The sequence below is a fragment of the Sycon ciliatum genome, chromosome 3, assembly GCF_964019385.1.
Source record: "Sycon ciliatum chromosome 3, ocSycCili1.1, whole genome shotgun sequence".
NCBI classification, from domain to species: domain Eukaryota; kingdom Metazoa; phylum Porifera; class Calcarea; order Leucosolenida; family Sycettidae; genus Sycon; species Sycon ciliatum.
In genome coordinates this window covers 4,227,011-4,247,342 of record NC_088645.1, presented here as the reverse complement: position 1 = coordinate 4,247,342, position 20,332 = coordinate 4,227,011, and the positions used below count along the sequence as shown (strand labels likewise).

At 48.3% G+C, this 20,332-nt stretch overlaps 1 protein-coding gene across 4 annotated transcripts in view; it reads right to left on the bottom strand.

Annotated features, from left to right (window-relative positions):
• The window catches only part of LOC135811236 (RING finger protein nhl-1-like), a 243,889-nt gene that overhangs the window by 3,145 nt on the left and 220,412 nt on the right, over positions 1-20,332 (bottom strand). For 3 of the 4 annotated variants that reach the window (XM_065324435.1, XM_065324434.1, XM_065324436.1), the window contains one exon: positions 12,778-12,918. The exons of the other annotated variant lie outside the window; for it this stretch is intronic. In XM_065324435.1, coding sequence (XP_065180507.1) covers positions 12,778-12,918 — 141 coding nt within the window. The remainder of the gene's footprint in view (positions 1-12,777; positions 12,919-20,332) is intronic. 4 annotated transcript variants of the gene reach the window in all.

Here is a 20,332-nt window from a genome sequence, read left to right as displayed (position 1 = left end):
ATTTGCACACCACCTTCTAAATAGCGATCTAGAGAACTTCTGCTTTGCGCGGACAGAAGATGAAATGTGGGATATGTGGCTGGAGAAACTTGTCGCGGCCTTGAACACTCATGCTCCTATCCGTCTACACCGCCCAAGAGCTCCTACCCGGAAATCCTTCCCCTGGAAGACGCCAGCTCTACATGACCTAGTCCAGCGACGTGACGCGGCCCATCGACGGTGGAAAGCATCACCTGCAGACCCGGCACTACGCAATGTCTTCACTTCTGCCCAAGACGAAGCCAAGCGTATGTCACGACATCTCCGAGCCATCTACTTTAGGGACCTTCTTGCTGCTAGTCAGGCCAACGCACGAAAAACCTGGCAGACCATCAACTACCTCAGCGGTCGTAACAAGTCCTCAGTTCCACCAGCCGTCAGTGTCTCACAGCTCAGTGACCAATTCAGCGGTGTTGTGTCAGACCCAACTAGACCACTACGTCTCTCAGCCCCATTGGGTCCCACGAAGAAGGAATGCCTCGAAGAATTTGCTCCAGCAAGTGTGCAAGAGATCGCTAAGCTGCTCTCCAACATCGACGTGCGCAAAGCTGCAGGCAGCGACCAGGTTCCAGCTGCAATCCTCAAACACTGTTCTCCTGTCCTTGCACCGTCCCTCACCATACTAATCAATGCATCTCTGGCTTCTGGTGTTGTTCCTGCATCTCTGAAGATTGCGGATGTTCGTCCCCTCTTCAAGTCAGGCGACAAAGCTGTCGCTAAGAACTATAGATCAATATCGTTATTACCAATAGTTTCCAAAGTCCTAGAACGGGTAGTCCACACGAGACTCTGTAAGTTCCTCTCCGGAAATTCCTTGTTCCCCGCAAACCAGTTGGCATATCGCCCACTTCACTCCACAGAAGATGCCCTGACATTGGCTGTAGACAGATACTTGGAGGCAGCGGATCAGCAGCGCCATACAGGTCTTGTACTTGTCAATATGAGCAAGGCCTTCGATAAGGTCAAACACCAAATTTTGGTTACAGATCTATTTCAGCTTGGTATTACCTCAACGGCTCTCAGTTGGTTCATGAGCTACCTAACTGACCGCCGTCAGCGAGTCGTCCTGAGCAATGGCCAGTCGTCCGCCCTCTCTCCCTGTGAGTGTGGTGTTCCTCAGGGAAGTGTGCTGGGTCCTCTTTTATTCTCCATCTACACAATGGAAATAGAACAGATCACAGCTCCAGCCCACTCACAGCTGTTTGCTGATGATATCCTGCTAGACGCCATCAGTCAATCCGTCGAATTCTTGAATTTAACCCTCTCCCGTTCAGTCTCCAACCTGGCCAACTTTCTGGAAGAAAGAGGCTTAATACTAAATCCCTCCAAAACCCACGTTCTAGCCCTTCATGCGTCTCGCAGGCAGCCCTTGTTACTTAACATAGAATGCAATGGAAATTCCCTAGCTCAGACCACAAATGCTCGATATCTAGGTTTACATCTCGACACCCAGCTTCGGTGGGAGACTCAAGTTGCAACTATTACACGGAAGACCTCCAGAAACTGACGGCGCTGCGAGCCATTCGCTCCTGCTTAACTGAGCAACAAGCCCTGCTATTTTACAGATCGTTAATACTACCGGACATGTTGTATGGATCTAATGCCTTCTTCTCGGTTCTCTCTGCGCACCAACGGCATCAGCTTTCGGTCCTCGACAAGCGATGTATCCGCTGCGTTGCCAACCAGCCATTCCCCTCCCACACAGATCCCATCTACACCCGTCTAGGCCTCATCCCCATCATCCAAAACGCCCACTGTAAACTCCGCCTCCTCATGCTTCGTATCCACACCGCCAGAATTAGTAATCTCCTGTCCAAGCGCCTACGTCGCCAGACTGAAGGCGTCACTCGGATCAACGATCCAAATGCGTATGTTGTCCCTGCCACCAGGCGAGTCTCTGGTGACTGTCGGCCGCTCGTTTCTGCTGTTAAATTATGGAACGCCCTGCCCCAAGAGTTCAAGTCCCTCGCCTGCCATAGATCATTCAAGAGACTTTTAAAGGTTTATTTTTATGGTTAGCCAGCATCTAGGCTTGGACTTGGAGTCGTGACTCAACTGTGACTCAACTGTGCTTTCTTCTTCTTTCTTTTTCTTTTTTTCCCTTTCTCTTTTTTTCTTTTTGAGTATTTGCAGTCTGTGTTTTCTGTGTTTTTCTCTCTTTCGTGGAGGCTTGCTCGTTGTATCCTTGGCTCTCGGCCGTTACTTTATCGCCATCATAATATAGGGCACCATTGCCCGTTTGGTCTGCGATACAAAATAAAATTTCAACAACAACAACAACAACACACACACGCACATACCGTATATTCCAGAGTATAGGTCACACTGGAGTATACACCGCAACCCAAATTGTTTTCCACAAAATACAGACATCAACCCTAGTAATTTATTACCGATCATCGGAGTATAAGCTGCAACCCACATTTTTGAGTGTATTTTGAGCGTTGGAAGTGCGGCTTATACATGTACACTGGAAAATATGGTATACACACAATGAGACAAATTTTATCAGTAAACTTTCTTGATTTTTTACAGTCAATCTTGATGATGCCCAGGGCCGAAATATTTTATTTTCTTTATTGCAGTTCAGAGACCGTATCTGTGTGTGTTTGTGTGTGTGTGTGTGTATGTGTGTGTGTGTGTGTGTGTGTGTGTGTGTGTGTGTGTGTGTGTGTTTGAGCGATATTTTACTTTCTTGCAGGCCTAAAAATTCAAACTTTATAAACCAAAAACGATACTATCGGGAATTGGCCGAGATGTAAGGGGAGCGTTATCAATCAACTCCTGGAAGAATACAGCCGCATCGATTGACTGGTTCCAAGCCATCGAGAGGAAGCCGGAGTATGAATTTGTCTGTTTCGATATTTTGGAATATTATCCGTCGATTTCGGAAGATCTTCTTCTGCACGCTATCAAGTTTGCTGAACACCGGTATTAGCAAACAAGACAAAGACATCATACTGCATTCACGAAAGTCGCTATTATTCAGTGGAGACAATACTTAGGATGAAGAAGAACGGAGAGGACTATTCGACGTGACAATGGGATGTTTCGACGATGCCAAAGTATGCGAGCTAGTTGGGACTTATGCACTGTCTAAGATTGCACACGAAATCAACAGCAGTGACGTCAAACTGTAGCGTGATGACGGTCTAGCAGGGCTACGAGACGTGGCAGGCAGCGAAGCAAACCGAATGAGGAAGACAGTTTGCAAGATATTCAACAACCTCAGACTATGACTAACCATCAACACCGGTATGAAGGTTGTGACTTTTCTGGATGTGGCGCTGAACCTAGCAGACGGAACATATAGCCCGTATAGAAAACCGAACGATACACCGGTCTATGTCCACAGCCAATCGAATCATCCGCCAACAATCATCAAGCAAATACCGAAAGCTATTAGCAGGCGGCTAACCGATATTTCATCCAACCAAGACGCGTTCAGAGAAGCCGCACCACTATACAACAGCGGCTACAGCGCACTTAGGAACAGTGGATATACCGAAGGACTAGAGTACTTGGAAGAGAGAGACAAGGATTCAAGCAAGAAAAAGAAAAAAAACAGGCGGCGGAATATCATCTGGTACAACCCGCCATTCAGCAAGACAGTAGCCACAAACATCGGACAGAGATTCCTGCGACTACTCGAAATACACTTCCCCGCAGGATCCAGACTACACAAGATCTTCAACCGGAATACAGTTAAAGTAAGCTATAGTTGTATACCGAATATGTCTGCAATGGTCAAGTCACACAACAACTCAGTTCAACGGAAGAGTGGAAACAACGACAGACAGCCCAAGGAAAGACGATGCAACTGCAGAGACAAAACACAGTGCCCAACGGACGGCAACTGCCAAATCAGCTCAATTGTGTATAAGGTAACCGTCCAAGTAACCGGAGAGGACAGACAGAAGGAGCATATCGGTCATACAGAGCCAGAATTCAAGAAGAGACACAGCAACCATCCACCATCATTCAGACAGGAGAGACATGAGAAGAGCACAGAACTATCAAAGTGTGTCTGGAACCTGAAGCGTCAAAATAGCGAGTACAGTCTTGGTTGGTCAGTTATCGCCCAGACTCCAGGTTACAGTAACATAACCAAGCGCTGTCCTCTGTGCCTAAGAGAGAAGCTGGAGATCCTTCAGGCGGACAAGCGTGCCAAAATCAACAAAAGATCGGAGCTAGTTAGCAAGTGCAGGCATGAAAATTAGTACTACCTCTCAAAATTCTCACCATCAGCCGTCACATAACCTTTTCATTACCCGCAGTCGCAGGTGAGGTGCTGCTCATAATTACCCCATTGTTCTTCTTCTTGCCTCCCTCAAAAGAACATGTGGTTTCATGAGCCTAGGCCTAAAGTGTATTATTTGTTTGCCCCTATTTTTGAACCCATCAACCAACTCACGCAATTATTTTCATAATTAGACTATCAGCCCGGATCATCCATTCGCGCTATGTTCCAAGCTTGCAGCCTATATCAATCACATCTTCTGAAAATTGTAGTCAAGTTGCTTTCTGATAATCGGTTAAAACCGTGAAACTCTGAGTTGCAGCAGGAATGCGTTTGATTCCTCTTAAGGGTGTGTAAACCAAAGTATACGGTTTAGCCTTTTTTTTTCTGTGCTGCGCTGGCAAGTCCACTAGGCTGTGTTTACATGAGGCGTTTCAGTCAAGAGTCAAGTTTCAACCCACCATGAACACAGATTGACTGGAGCGTTAACAAGCCGCATTGTGCTTGATCCGGTTTGAAATTTCATACAGGGTGGATTTCAACCCTCCCCTCGGGGGACGATTGAAATCTAGAAATCTTACTACCGTACTTCTGTGCATATCTCGCGCCAAGTTTGAACAGCACTGCACAGGAACAAGTTTGAACAGCACTGCACAGGAACAAGTTTGAACAGCACTGCACCGGAACAAGTTTGAACAGCACTGCACAGGAACAAGTTTGAACAGCACTGCACAGGAACATTGTGCGCGAATGCTTTCAAGTGACTATATAGGACTCTAGAAGTGGACTTTTGGCGGCATATCAGTATTTGACGAGAGTCAACTGTCTTGATGTGAACACCCACTTATTTTTCCCTTGTACAGACTTTCAACCCTGGTTGAAAATTCTCAGGTGAAACAAGCCTACGGGCAAAACAATTCTGCCCGCAGATTGAGTACCGGATTTTCTGAGGTGTTCCGCACTTTGAAATGCATACAAAACTGCAAAATGACCCCTGCAGCTAAGACTGGGGATGCTAGGAATGACTACCAGCGCTACAGCACTCTACAAATATAATGCATGCATGGTGTTGTTCAGCTACTCTTCATGTACTGCAGCCCATCATTATACTAGTGCAAAGCTTCTTATTGTACATGTTGTCAGTTCTGAGTGAAGGGCAAAGTAGACAACCTTTGTAGAACTCCGGTCATGCTTCTCAACCTTTTAACCATTGTCTGTATTATGATGATAACCATCTTAAAGTTAGGTTGCCAAAACATTCGAAATCTGATGGGCGGGTGGCTTATACAGCAGATGGCAATACAAATACAGATGGTGGACCCGAAAAGGCGGGTGCGGCTTAGACTCCGGTGAGCCCACACACCGTAAAATTCGGTATTTTGCTCCAGCTCTTGTACTGTCGTGCGATCGTGGACATGGAAATCCGGTCACACGTCTAGCGGCCCCAGGGCGCTGGTCATTCAACCGTGGATAAGCAGTACACACATGCATTACATATACATGTACATGTTGGTGTATATGCACTGCAGTGCACTGGTCACTGCAGTGCACTGGTCACTGCAGTGCACTGGTCACTGCAGTGCACTGGTCACTGCAGTGCACTGGTCACTGCAGTGCACTGGTCACTGCAGTGCACTGGTCACTGCAGTGACCAGTGCACTGCAGTGACCTCAGATCAACATGACTGTAGTACACAACGTTCTGTACGCACTGAGGACGCCGGCCCAGGTCAATCCACTGGGTTTCCATGTCCAGAACTGTAGTAGGTGAGCAATTTCGTGCGGGATAGTGCCTTTGCTGTTTGCCTGCGTTATGCACAGCTCACTGACGTGTCAGTTTGAGCACTCGGGCTACATGCTTTTGGACCTTATTTAAATCTGGCTTTGGAAAATATTTTTCATTGCTCCATGTATCAGGTTCGCCCACATTTTCCCTTTGCTGCGCTGACGAGTCCACAAAGGACCACAGAGGATGCTGTCCACAGATTGAGGTTATCCGAATACTAGTATACTAGAGTAACCATCTCACTATGAACTTGGAATGGAGGAACTGTCAACGCCATTACTTCCCTTGGGTGACAGTTTTCAGGATTTGAAATGAAGGTGCCCACAGTTGTCGAAAAGTACCGTGTGATGCCACGCCGGACTAAATCTCCACTTGCACATTCATCCTCAAAATGTAGTCAAGCCCGTGTGCTGGTCAAACGACCTACACTGCAGCTGCTTCGATGTTCGGTGCACTAATGCCTCGTGAACTTGGACACCAGAGCTGCACACATGGGTATGTCGTGCATAACGAGAATGCCAAAAGGTAGAGACCCATGTGTACCTACGTAGTTATTTGAACATTTGCAATCTTTTTAATTTCTTCCACAAGGATCTTTTTGGCATGCAAGTAAAAGGTCTTGGTCCATTTCATGTGGGGGAACATTACGAAACTGAGTGAAAACAGCACCATAAGGCGAGAACAGCACCACGGCACCTTCGGTCGGCGATCACAAAACCAACCCGAGCCAAGAAGAATCAAAACTAGGTGAATGTAATTCTTCTGATAACGATGAATCCGCTAAAGACGCAGGTGACAAGCTCCCCTCATCTTTCCTTTCCGAGCCACATGTGCAGCAGTGCAACCTTCGGTAAAACAACATTTTTTTCTATCATCACAAGACAAGGCTAGGAATCTTTACGTGACAGTTCCTCTTAAAATTCAATGGCAAAATCCCACAAAATGTAAATTTGAATAAGATTTGCTCATGACAAGCAAGCTGGCCCTGGGTTCAAGTCCTGGTGGGTCTCGCATTTTCTCTCTTTTAAGGCAGCTTACTTCCCCGACTGATCTTTTGACTTTGAAGTTCTCCCGATCCTTTCAAAATGGATACGATTTAATCTTGTTTTGCACACGTACAACCTGTGACATGTCACATTTTACGGAATAGTTACATTAATAATGATGTAGTTACTGTTTCGGGGTAAACAAGTTAGTTGTTTACGATAGGATTATATTCTCACTTGGCCATTGTAGGCAAATCATAAGAACCGCACATCTAAAGGATGCTGCATGAAAGTAGGCAGCTGCGAGATGCGTATCTCGCGCATGCTCTTGCATGGCTACGTAATGCATTACATCATAATACAACATCCCCTTCGTCATAAAGGAGTTTAACAACCTACATAACATACCGTACGTATATGACGGCGTGTTCACAATATAGAACATAACATCCAACAATAGCTCTATGTACAAGGTAACAATCATGAATGGCACACGACGGCGTGCTAACAATACAGAGACATAGTATCCAACAATAGCTCTATGTACAATATAACAATGGCACCTCAGCTACTGTGACATAAGCGAACAGGTCCATGAGGCCTCTCTGGCCCTGCACATCCAGGATTGACCTGGGTGCGACTGCGCGGCCAGACCGTGTTCGATACAGCTGGGTGGCAGGTTCAGCAGGCTGGCTGACGTCACACGGTGACGGCGGCTGAGACTGGCTAACGTCGCTCCACGGCGACGGCACGTCACTCGACGGCTGAGGGCCTGCGAGACTGGCATCCGGCGGGAAGTGGACCCGCCTCTCTCTGAGGTGGGTACGGTTGCGCCGCACTTCTGTCCCATGGTCAGGCTGCACCATGTATGACCGTGGCCCGTTGACAGACTGGGTTACGATACCAGGTTCCCACAGGTGCGTGGTCGGGCTGCGGATGCCGACGTGCTGACCAGGAACTAGGGGGCGGAGAGACTGCGCTCGCTGGTCATGGTGTACTTTCTGCTGGTCCTGCCGTTCCTCGAGCTTCTGTCGGATGGCCTCGTCCCGAGTGTCGCGCTGGTGTTTGCGAGGCAGGTTGTCCTGTACCTGACGACCGAACAGCATCTCGGCCGGCGACGGTAAGCCCTGGCACACTGGGGTGGCGCGAATGCACAGCAGTGCTAAGTGCGGGTCGGTCCCGCTCTCCCTTGCCTTCTCGAGAGCTCTCTTAGCGATCTTGACTTGCGATTCGATAAACCCGTTACTCTGCGGGTGATGTGGCGACGACGTACTGTGGCGGAATCCATATTCGGCAGCAAACTCCGCGAACAGATGGCTGCTGTATTGCGGCCCGTTGTCCGACTTCAGCACGGCTGGGATGCCGTGCTCACCGAAAATCTCCTTGAGGTGCTGGATGATGGCCCTGCTGGTCGCTTGTCCGGCAGGCAGCTTCCGGGTGATAAAGTACTTGGAGTAGTAGTCGGCGGCAATGAGGTATTCTGACCCGCCGAGGTAGAACAGGTCCGTGCCTAAGGTGTGCCATGCCCTTGGCGGAATATCGGGCTGCATCAGTGGTTCCTTGGCTTGACTGCTCTGGTGGCGCTGGCACGTCGTGCAAGATGAGACAGTTGCTTCGATATCCTTGTTGATGTCCTTCCAGAAGAGGGACGTTCTGGCTCGCAGCTTGGTCTTCTCTATGCCTTGGTGGCTGGCGTGCAGCTTGCTGAGGATTTCCCCCCTCATTGGCGGGAGAATCAGGACGCGACTGCTCTTCAGGATGAGACCGTCCTCGGTGCTCATCTTGTCGCGGAAATTCCAGTACGGGAGCAGAATTGCCGGCACCGCGCTCCTCTCTGATGGCCAGCCACTGAAGATCATCTCCTTCAGTGCTGACATCTCGGCGTCTTTAGCCGACTCCTCGCGGATCCTCGTCATCGCTGCATCGCTGAATTGCGGGAACACGGCGTGTACACTGACGTCGAGGTCCTCAATTGGCTCTGTTTCCTCTGGCGACAGTCGGGATAGCGCGTCTGCGATCGGAATGTCCTTTCCGGGGCGGTACTTGATGGTCATGTCGTACGGCTGCAGCTTCAGCAGCATGCGCTGTAGACGCGGCGGGGCTGCGCGGAGGTGCTTGAGCTTGATTGACTCCAGCGGCTTGTGGTCGGATTCTACTGTGAATGACTGACCGAATAGGTAGGTGTGGAATCTTTCACACCCGTATACGACAGCTAAGAGCTCATGCTCAATATTGGCGTAGCGAGACTCCGTCTCGGTAAGCTTCTTGCTGGCGAATGCAACAGGCTTGTTGTCCTGCAGCAGAGTGGCGCCGAGACCTTTCATGGAAGCGTCGACTTGTAGTGTCGTTGCCTTGCCTGGGTCAAAGTAACTGAGCGTTACCTCTGTCGAAATGGCGGCCTTGACCTTGTCGAAGGTGCGCTGGTGGCTGTCTGTCCAGGCGAACGGTGTATCTGGCTTGGTCAGCTCACGCAGGTGCGCGGTCAGTGTGCTGGCATTCGGTATGAACGGGCTCATGTACGTGACTAGCCCGAGGAACGTCTGGAGCTCGTCCTCGTTCTCGGGGTGCTCCATCTGCTTCAGCGCTGAGATCTTCTTCGGGTCGGGCTGTATTCCGTCAGCGCTGCAGATGATGCCGAAGAACTTGATCTTGTGCTCTTTGATGCGGCATTTGTCTGGGTTCAACTTGAGACCAGATTGTTCGCAGCGAACCATCATCTGGTGCATGTTGAGATCATGGTCCTCGTCTGACGTCCCGTATGTGACGATGTCGTCTGCGATGCCGGTGACGCCTGAGCACCCTTCGAACGTCTGGTCGATTCTTGCTTGGAAGACATCTTGCGACATCTTGAGGCCGAATGGCATGCGAAGGAATCTGTAGCGCCCGAATGGTGTGTTGAAGGTGGTGAGGTAACTGGATTCGTCGTCGAGCTCCACATTCCAGTACCCACATTTGACGTCGACGATCGAGAACACTTTGGCACCTCTCAACTTCGGGGTGATCTCCTCAATGGTGGAGACCACGTGGTGCTCTCGCAGGATGGCGTGATTGAGGTCCTTGGGGTCTAGGCACAGGCGTAGCTTGCCATTGTCTTTGAGGCGGAACACGAGGCTGTTCACCCATGCTGTTGGTTCGCCTTCCTGGATCTTGGTGATGATGCCGTTCTGGATCATGTCCTCCAGCTCCGTCTTGATCTCGTCTCTCAGTGCGATGGCGTGGAGGTGGCGTGGAGGGTGTACAACCGGGACGACGTTGGGGTCCATTGCGATGTGGTACTTGCCTGGGAATTTCCCAATGCCATCGAAGCACTTCGGGTATTGCTTCATCAGGTCGTCCTTGTGTCGGATGCTCGCTGGCTTCTCCTGGACAGCGCAGTTCAGCGTGACTAACTGCAGGGCTGTCGCTGTCGGGAGGCCGATGATAGCAGTGCCAGGGCAGTCCGTGATGTAGAAGTCAGCGAGTTGACTCTTGCCATCGTAAGAGTACGGAATAGGACGGGTTCCGCATTGCTTTATCTTGGATCCGCCGTACGCTGTGAGGGTGGTACTTGACGGCTTCACGGACTTCGGCTTTGGGTATCCGTTTGGTCCGACGTGCTGGGGAAACATTTGGCAGAACACTCTCAGCGGCAATATATTGCCCTGGGCGCCCGTATCCACCTTGGCTCTCAAGGTGGCCGGTCTGTTGGTGTTGTCCAGGCTGACATTGAGGGTCGCGAACACCTCTCGCTCTAGTGGCGGTTGGTGACGCTCGACGCTGTCGATGATGACGGCGTCGAAATGCAGTGCGTCGAAGCATCTCCGTGGGCTGGGGCTCCTCTGGGGGTAGCGCTCCCGCGGGCTGGGGCTCCTCTGGCGCCAGCGTCCGCGTTGCTGGCCCCTTCCATGTGCCTCGTCTCTCCCCTGCGAACGGCATACGTTTGCCCAGTGATTCGCCTTCCCGCATTTGTTGCAGGTGGAGCCGTGCGCTGGGCACTTGCTTGGGTGGTGGGTTCGTCCACATTTGCCGCAGTCTGCGTGTCCCACAGATTTGGAAATGGCGTGAACTGTTTCAGGTAGACGGCTGCTGCTGGTGGCGGTGGACAGCTGCTCCATGTGGCGCTGTGTTGCTTCATAAGTACGGGCCTTGTCAAGCGCTTCGTCCAGAGTCAAATCACTACCACCCTCCAGCAGGCGTTCTTGCACTTTCGAGTGCTTCGTCCCCACGATTAGCTGTTCTATCAGGCGATCGTTAGTCTCCTGAGCGTCCCTGAACTTGCACTTGGACGTCTTCTTCTTACACCTCGCAAAGAAATCATCTACAGACTCGTCGGGTTGCTGGCGGTATTTCTGAAGCTCAAACCGAGCCAGTTGGCTGCAATGCTTATTAAATTTCTTGAAGACGGCAGCTACTTTGGATTTGTCGCTTGCATTATCCCACTCGAAACTATTGAAAGCATCAACACCAGTTCTCCCGATCCATAGCATGACATAGGCGACCTTTTCCTTGTCGGACTTGTCGGAAAAGGGCCCTTGGAAAACTAGAAGGCAGTATTGTTGGAACCGCTCGAATTCATCAGGTAAATCTGCGGCTTGCCAATCCATCGACGGCGGGGTAAATCCGGCTGCTTCTGCCATTTTACCTCTTGCACCGGTGGCGCTACTGCGACAATTCTAGGGCGTTTATTTAGTTTACTTCTGACACCATGTTTCGGGGTAAACAAGTTAGTTGTTTACGATAGGATTATATTCTCACTTGGCCATTGTAGGCAAATCATAAGAACCGCACATCTAAAGGATGCTGCATGAAAGTAGGCAGCTGCGAGATGCGTATCTCGCGCATGCTCTTGCATGGCTACGTAATGCATTACATCATAATACAACAGTTACAAGGCTGTGCTGGGCTTACAACCAATTTTCTTGCATTACTATTGCCGACGTTGCTACCACTGTTTTTTACTGATATTCCTAATGCAAGTTTTTGACTAGCTGGTTTGGAATTGACAGCGTTGTGAATGATCGAGACTCCTCAACGTCTGTTCTCACCTTCCAGGAGCAATACTGACTTACACTGCTATCTGGTCTTCACGAGGTGTTTGTCGTGCTGGAAATGGAGTGTTTCTATAAATGTGCGTATCTGGTGGTGGTCTGGATTGCAGAGGAGAGCTATATATATTTAAGTGGCAGTCTTCAAAAAATCTTCTTCACCCTACTCAAGCTCAACTAATGAGTTTATAGACACGGTCCCTGATGGCATAGCTCATATCACGTGGTCCACAGCTACTGCAGCTATGTGGTCTATTCGTGCAGATGCAGCAGGGGTCATTGTGCACATAGTCCAGGGTTTGTTGATTGGCTGAAGATGTTCTCCCCCTTCCACCAGAGATTGCTTTCATTTCGCTGCTTTTTGTTCACTAAAACCCCCTGGATATATACGAAGGGCGATGAGAAAGTGTTCGACGTGGCCTAAAAGAAACCGTATATCACTGGTTTCTTGTTTCTAATTGTCACAATATCCACACTGCAAATGAATGTATTTCACTCAGCAATGGCTCGAGTGTCATCAATCCACCTCAGTAGAAGGTTTTCATCTTGCCAGTCTAGCACATGGTGAGATTTCTCAATCTAGAATGGTCAAAGGCATTGCAATTACAGCTTCACACTCTTGCCACAGTGTATGATGTATCTCGGCAACAGAAGTAGTGCTAGAAGCAAAAAGGTAAGACAAACTAATCACTGATCAGCTTACTTGAACACGTTCGTTGTTACTATCAGTGACCAGGACGTGTCCATGCCTATCCTCGGTAATGTGCTGAGGGCTCTTGAACTGACCATCTGACTCTCCCTCTGATCCGAACATGGTAATGAAGTTTCCATCAGTAGTGAAAACCTGCATGAAACGAAATGTATTTAAAACTCTACACTGTGATGACTATGTCCTTCAAGAGTTCAATACTGTGTACAGGTCATCCCTCGTTACTACATAATCTATGGCAAGTTGGGACATAGAAAAAGTCTTATAACGAGACTTATCATGTTATTACACATACACACACACATACACACACATACACACATACACACATACACACACATACACACATATACACACACACATACACATACACATACATACACACATACACACACACACACACACACACACATACACACACACACACACACATACACACACACAAACACACCCACACACACAGACAACAAACACACCCACACACACAGACACACACACATACACACACACACACATATACACACACACACACACAAATACACACAAATACACACACACACTCACACATGCACACACACACACACACACACACACACATACACACAAATACACACACACACTCACACATGCACACACACACACACACACACACACACACACACACAAATACACACAACACACACACACACACACACACACGCACACACACAACACACACACACACACGCACACATACAGTATTCAGTATTCACTGGATTATAAGCCGGGGCTTTTATTTTACTATACCAATTTTGACGAGGCTTATATTCAAGACGGGCTTCTATTCGAGAGGGTTTTATATTGTTTCATTCCGTACCAGTATTCCAATCAAATCTCTAAAACCTTCACATTCACAGCAACTCGGCCCTGAGTTAGTTTGCACACACTACGTTGGCCAGGACATGTACCACTATGAACATTCACGAGATGTTCTTTTACGCAATTGACATACATGGCACTACCTGGTCACCCCACGCGTATAGTAGTCTGGGCTTCTATTCGAGAGATGTTTTTAAACAGTGCTTGAAAAGGGGGGGGGGGGGGGCTATTATTCAAGAGGGGCTTTTATTCGAGAGGGGCTTCTAATCGAGTGAGTCCGGTACGCGCAATCACACACTTACATACGTGTGTGAGCCCCTCCCCCCCCCCCCCCAACTTACACACACTGAGACTCCGACTCTGACATGTCCATCGTGGGAGCGATGACAGCGAACGGCTATATTAGACATAACAACTTGTGCAGGTATTACACCATTAAGCAGCTTGCAAGGCTGATGAATTGACCGCCACTAATCCTGGTCTACACCACACAGCTGATTGAAGTAGCTTTTTCTGTCCAGTGAACCCCTTTTTTGCGTTTTTTTTCCTTTTTTCATACACACACCACACCACATGTTCTGGCATGCACTGTATATTGGTAACCACACAGGAGAATGAACGAAGAGCTAGGTAAATGAGAAAGAGAAGAAAGACGTGTGTGACCATAATCGTCAGGAATTGAACCCGGAACCTTGTAGTGACCTGACTCCTATTACGTCACTTCATACATAAGCAAGCGCAAGAAATGAAATTATTCTCTTTGGCCTCAACTTCTTTGTTGTCCGGTTGGCCATTTAGCCGTCATCTAGGGCCCGATGTAAAACCCCTAAATCGGTGACCCCGACGTGATTCGAACCCGCAACCTTCTGATACACAAGCATCCTCAAGAAATAAAATCATTCTCTTTGGCCCTAACTTCTTTGTTGTCCGGTTGGCCATTGTAGCCGTCATCTAGGGCCCGACGTAAAACCCCAAAATTGGTGACCCCGACATGCACTCTTCGGAGTTTTTATCCTGCCATCACCACCTCCACCGTCCGTACCAGCTTAACAGTGCACGAACGCAGGCATACGCACGGCTCACAGGACTTACAAGTGGAGCTGTGCACGCCTCCATCAGTCCCCACCTCAACCGGCACACCTCGCCCCAATGCAGTCCTCCTGCTGGTACCTCACCAAGCCTACAACATGCAGCCGTCTCTGACATGATAACACTTCTCTGTTATGCGTACTTTTCCTCTTTTCTTTCTTTCTGCCTCTGCCATGCCCTGCGCCTCTGTCACGTTAACACACCTCTGACACGTCAACCTGCCCCTGTCATGCATCTCTCTGTTTTCCACTTTCTGCTCTTTGACTTTTGTTTCGGTCTTTGTTGCCACGTTGTCAACAAATTTCAAAAACACACATCGTTCTCTTGTACATATTGTATTCTATTTTTTATTTCCTTTCCGCCTTGTACATGCCACACTTCCTTTCTCTCTCTTTTTCTTGTTTATCGTGCCTCACTCCTCCCGACCTCACCCCTGCCAGGGGAGTACTGTAGCAACCCGACTCCTATTACGTCACTTCGTATGTATGCATGCGCAAGAAATAAAATCATTGTCTTTGGCCTCAACTTCTTTGTTGTCCGGTTGGCCATTTTAGCCGTCGTCTACAGTCCGTTAAAAAAATTTGCAATCCTGGCAATCGCTCGCGGAGTTTGGTGTCTTACCGTATGAGCACTCGATCGCTGCCTGGAAAAACTTACTGTGAACTCGAAGAAATATTCCGTGCGAAAGCAGGAAAAATGACTACTCGCTCACGTTGATACAGTCATTTACGTCTGGTTTACAACAAATGAGTTCTTCCTCGTATCGATAATAGAGTCACAGAGGACATGTTGAAACGAAAGTGTTGACGAGCGGCATGGGTCCTAGTTCGTTTTGTGACCAAGATATTAGTTTCTTTGAGCTGCGATGCAAATTACTCACCGTGTGACGAAAAGGACATCGACACGGACTCATTCCCAAGGCCATGACCTGGCAAAGGTATCCGTGTGACTTCGACGACATTTTGAGAAAAGCAGACGCTTGTGAACGCTGATAGAAGACGGCGTTGACTGTTAAATTCAAATAAATTGGCGATCTTGAAATACAAAAATAAATCTCAAAAAGCTACAGCGCGATGAATTCCATATAATTAACTCACACCATGTGTTCACATAGCGTGAGCCAGTCAAGTGTCGGTCAGTTCAGCAGGAAGCGCGAGCTCCAACAACAAGTCGTTTGGTGCAGCCATCTTCTTTGTCTTGTACAGTACCAGCTTGAACACCAAAACAATGAAAACAAGTTTTACTTGAGGATAGGTTGGGATTTGAACTCACAACTTAATGGTCAGCAGACAGCATTCATAACCACAAGGCCAAAAAGGAAAGGATTAATCGTGGGTTTTGATAAAAAATCGATACTGGCTTCCTCGGCAAATTGTAAACCATGGGAAAAGGCCGGAAACCTGGCCGAAATTCTAACCCCTAACGGTTGGTCCAATTGTTCCGAAACCTTCACAGAACAATTTGCCGTGTCCTAACAAGCCATTCTATGTACTTTGTTGTCAAAATGTCCCTTATCTTCATACTTTTTAAGACCCAAACCTGATTGTAAATCTTTTTGAAACAGACTATAGGGCGTGATGTAAAACCCCACGATTGGAAATTGTCTGCACATACCACTGCACCATATGGCGCACGCACGCACGCATGCGCGTGCACACACACTCACACACACACACACTCTCTCTCTCTCTCTCACACACACACACACACTTTCTCTCTCACACACACACACACAGCATGGGCGTCGGAAGGCAATATAGTGTGGTACGGTCAGCCATCTGAACTACAATTTACTCGTGGGGGGGGGGGGGGGGGGGGAAATTACAGCCCAAATCAGTGCATTATTTTGATCCACGGCTGCTTTGGGCAAATAGTCGTACGGTCAGTACCGTAGTGACCGTACCATGTGCGACACCGCCGCACACACACACACACACACACACACACACACACACACACACACACACACACACACACACACACACACACATACACACACAGGCACACACGCACGCACACACGCATGCATGCACACACACACACAAGCACACACACACACACATGCACACACACAAACACACACACACACACACACGCACACCTTTGACCTTGACCTTTGACGCCCATCGCCGGAGGCGATGATAGCAATGCTACGGCAGAAGCCATAGCAACTTGTGCTGGGATTGCATCGTTCAACAGCTTGCAAGGCTGAAGAATTGACCGTCACACGCACACACACACACACACACGCACACACGCACGCACGCACGCGTGCACGCGCATGCACACACACATGCACACATGCACACACACACACACACAAACACACACACACACACACACACATACACACACACACACACACACACACACACATACACACACACACACACATACACACACACACACACACATACACACACACACACACAAACACACACACACACACACACAAACACACACACACACAAACACACACACACACACAAACACACACACACACACACACACACACAGACACATACACACACACACACACACACACACTCATACACATACATGCCCATTGCGGAAGTGATGATAGTGAACAGCTATGTTAGACATAGCAACTTGTGCTGGGATTACACCATTCAACAGCTTGCAAGGCTGATGAATTCACCGACACTAATTTTTGGCCTGGTATCCACCACACAGCTGTTTTTGAAATGGCTTTTTCTGGCCAAAGAATCCCTATTTTTCATTTTTCTTTTTCTTTTTTTTTACACACACCACACGACATAGTCGTGCATACACTGCCTGTTGGTAACCACCCAGGAGAATAAAAGAAGAGGTAGGAGAATGAGAAAGAGAAGAAAGTCGTGTGCGACTATAATCGTCGGGAATTGAACCCGCAACCTCCCGATTGGAAATCGACTGCGCTTACCACTGCACCATATGGGACACACATATATACACACACACACACATACAGACACACACACATTAACTAAGAAACGTCGCACGTCACCCACACGTTGAGTGACACGTTCAATGACACGTTCAATGACACGTAGAGTGCACAGTCACCTACAGTCTGTTTCAAAAAGATTAGCAATCAGGTTTGGGTCTTAAAAAGTATGAAGATAAGGGAAATTTGGACAACAAAGTACATAAAACGGCTTGTTAGGGCACGGCAAATTGTTCTGTGAAGGTTACGGAATAATTGGACCAACCGTTAAGGAGTTAGTATTTCGGCCAGGTTTCTGGCCTTTTCCCATGGTTTATAATTTGCCCTGGAAGCCAGTATTGATTTGTTATCAAAACCCACGATTTATCCCTTCCTTTTTGGCCTTGTGGTTATGAATGCTGTCTGCTGACCATTAAGTTGTGAGTTCAAATCCCAACAAATCTTCAAGTCAAACATTTTTTCTTCATTTTTTCATTGTTTTGGTGATCTAGCTGGTACAAGACAAAGAAGGTGGCTGCGCCAAACGACTTATTGTTGGAGCTCGCGTTTTCTGCCGAGCTGACTGACACTTGACTGGCTCACGCCATGTGAAGTTGTGAACACACACAACACTGAAACCGTGTGAGTGAACACGGAATTCGGAAGTCATTGCGCTGTAGCTACGTGTTGTTGAATACACCGGCACATCGATCGATCGATTTCTGTTTGAGAATTATTTTAGTATTTGAAGATCGCCAATTATTTATTTGAATTTAGGAGTCAACGCCGTCTTCTATCAGCTTTCACAGGCATCTGCTTTTCTCAAAATGTCGTCGAAGTCACACGGATAGCTTTGCCACTTCGAGGCCTTGGGAAGGAGTCTGTGTCGATGCCGTTTTCGTCACATCGTGAGAGTAAATTGCACCCCGGCAGTTCAAAGAATCTATTTGGTCACAAAACAGACGCATCCCGCTCGTCAAAATTTACCACACTTTCGACATGTCTCTGACTCCATATCGATGCGAGGAAGAACTCGTTTGTTGTAAACCAGACGAACATGTACGAGTACCGACGTCATTGAGTTGTCATTTTTCATACTTTCGCGCGGAATATTTCTTCGAGTTCACAGGCAGCATATTATGCATATGTCTCGGGCTTGAGAAGTCGCTGGGCTTTCCTATGCCGCGTTCAGTCTATTTCTCCGTCCCAGTTCCAGCCACTGGAGGACGTGATAACCCCGAAGCTTATACCAGCAATGACGGGTCGGCCAACGCCTGGCACAGTGTTGAGGGAAGTACTAGCAATGCCCTGTCGTTTGGGTGGCCTGGGCCTGGTCAGCTCGATGACTTTGTGCGCCCAGTATGAGTCGTGTGTCGCCATCACAGCATCTCTCTCCCGGCGTATCGTGGATCGTGTTTCTGATATTGGGAATTCTCTGATTGGCATCCAGCGGGAGAAGGCGAAGAGGAAGAAGGAAGTGCGTCATAGCCAGGCGGAGTCGGCACGGCGTATCAGCAATGATGCGTCGGACGCCTTGCGACACACCATTGTCCTCGCCCGTGAACCTGGCGCCTCGAGTTGGCTGACTTGCCGTCCATTGAAAAAGTATGGTTTTTCACTGAGCAAAGCTGAGTTCATGGACGGCTTGTGCCTCCGTTATGGTTGGATGCCGCTGAGGTTACCAACTCATTGCTCTTGTGGACGGGACAATGGTATTGACCATGCCTTGTCATGTCCCCTTGGTGGGTTTACCATTATCCGCCATAATGAGATCCGGGATGTGACAGCCTCTCTCCTTCAAGAGACCTGTCACAATGTCTCCATTGAGCCACAGCTGCAGCCACTCACTGGAGAGAGAATGAGATACAGGTCTGCTATTGTGGAGGAGCATGCGCGGCTTGATGTAGCGGTCAGTGGTTTGTGGGGCAGTCGTTTTGAGCGTACTTTACTTGATATACGGGTTTTTAATCCTCATGCACGCTCAAATCGATCTGCACCACACACCACTGTCTATCGGCACCATGAAAAAGAAAAGCGACGATGTTATGAAGAGAGAGTGAGAGAGGTGGAGCATGCGACGTTCATGCCTGTTGTGCTGTCGGCAAGTGGTGGCATGGGAAGAGCGGCGACATCACTCTATCGCCGAATCGCGTTATTGAGAGCGGAAAGGAGGAAGGAGCAGTACTCCCACGTAATATCTTACATCAGATGCCGTCTCTCATTTGCCCTGTTGCGATCATGCATCATGTGTTTGCGGGGTTCACGGGGTCTTTTCCGTGAGCGATCGGTTCGGCATCCGGAGTCTGCTGAGCTGGTTGTTGCTGAGGCCCAGGTTGCTCGCATGTGAGAATCTATAAATTGCAGCAGATTATTTTTATTATAAATACTGGACATGGATATTGAATTAAACTGTACTCAGTGACTTTTTACATTCTGCAGGCTACGTTCTATTGTTGTTATTATTGCAAAGCTTTCCTTTTGATCTTCAAAATTTGAGTAATAAATTAACATTGTGTATGTAAAAAAAAAAAAAAATCCATGACGAATCGAATATACACTTCGAGTTCACAGTGAGTTTTTCCAGGCAGCGCTCGAGCGCTCATACGGTAAGACGGCAAACTCCCCGGGTGATCGTCAGGATTGCTAATCTTTTTGAAACTGACTATAGAGTACCAA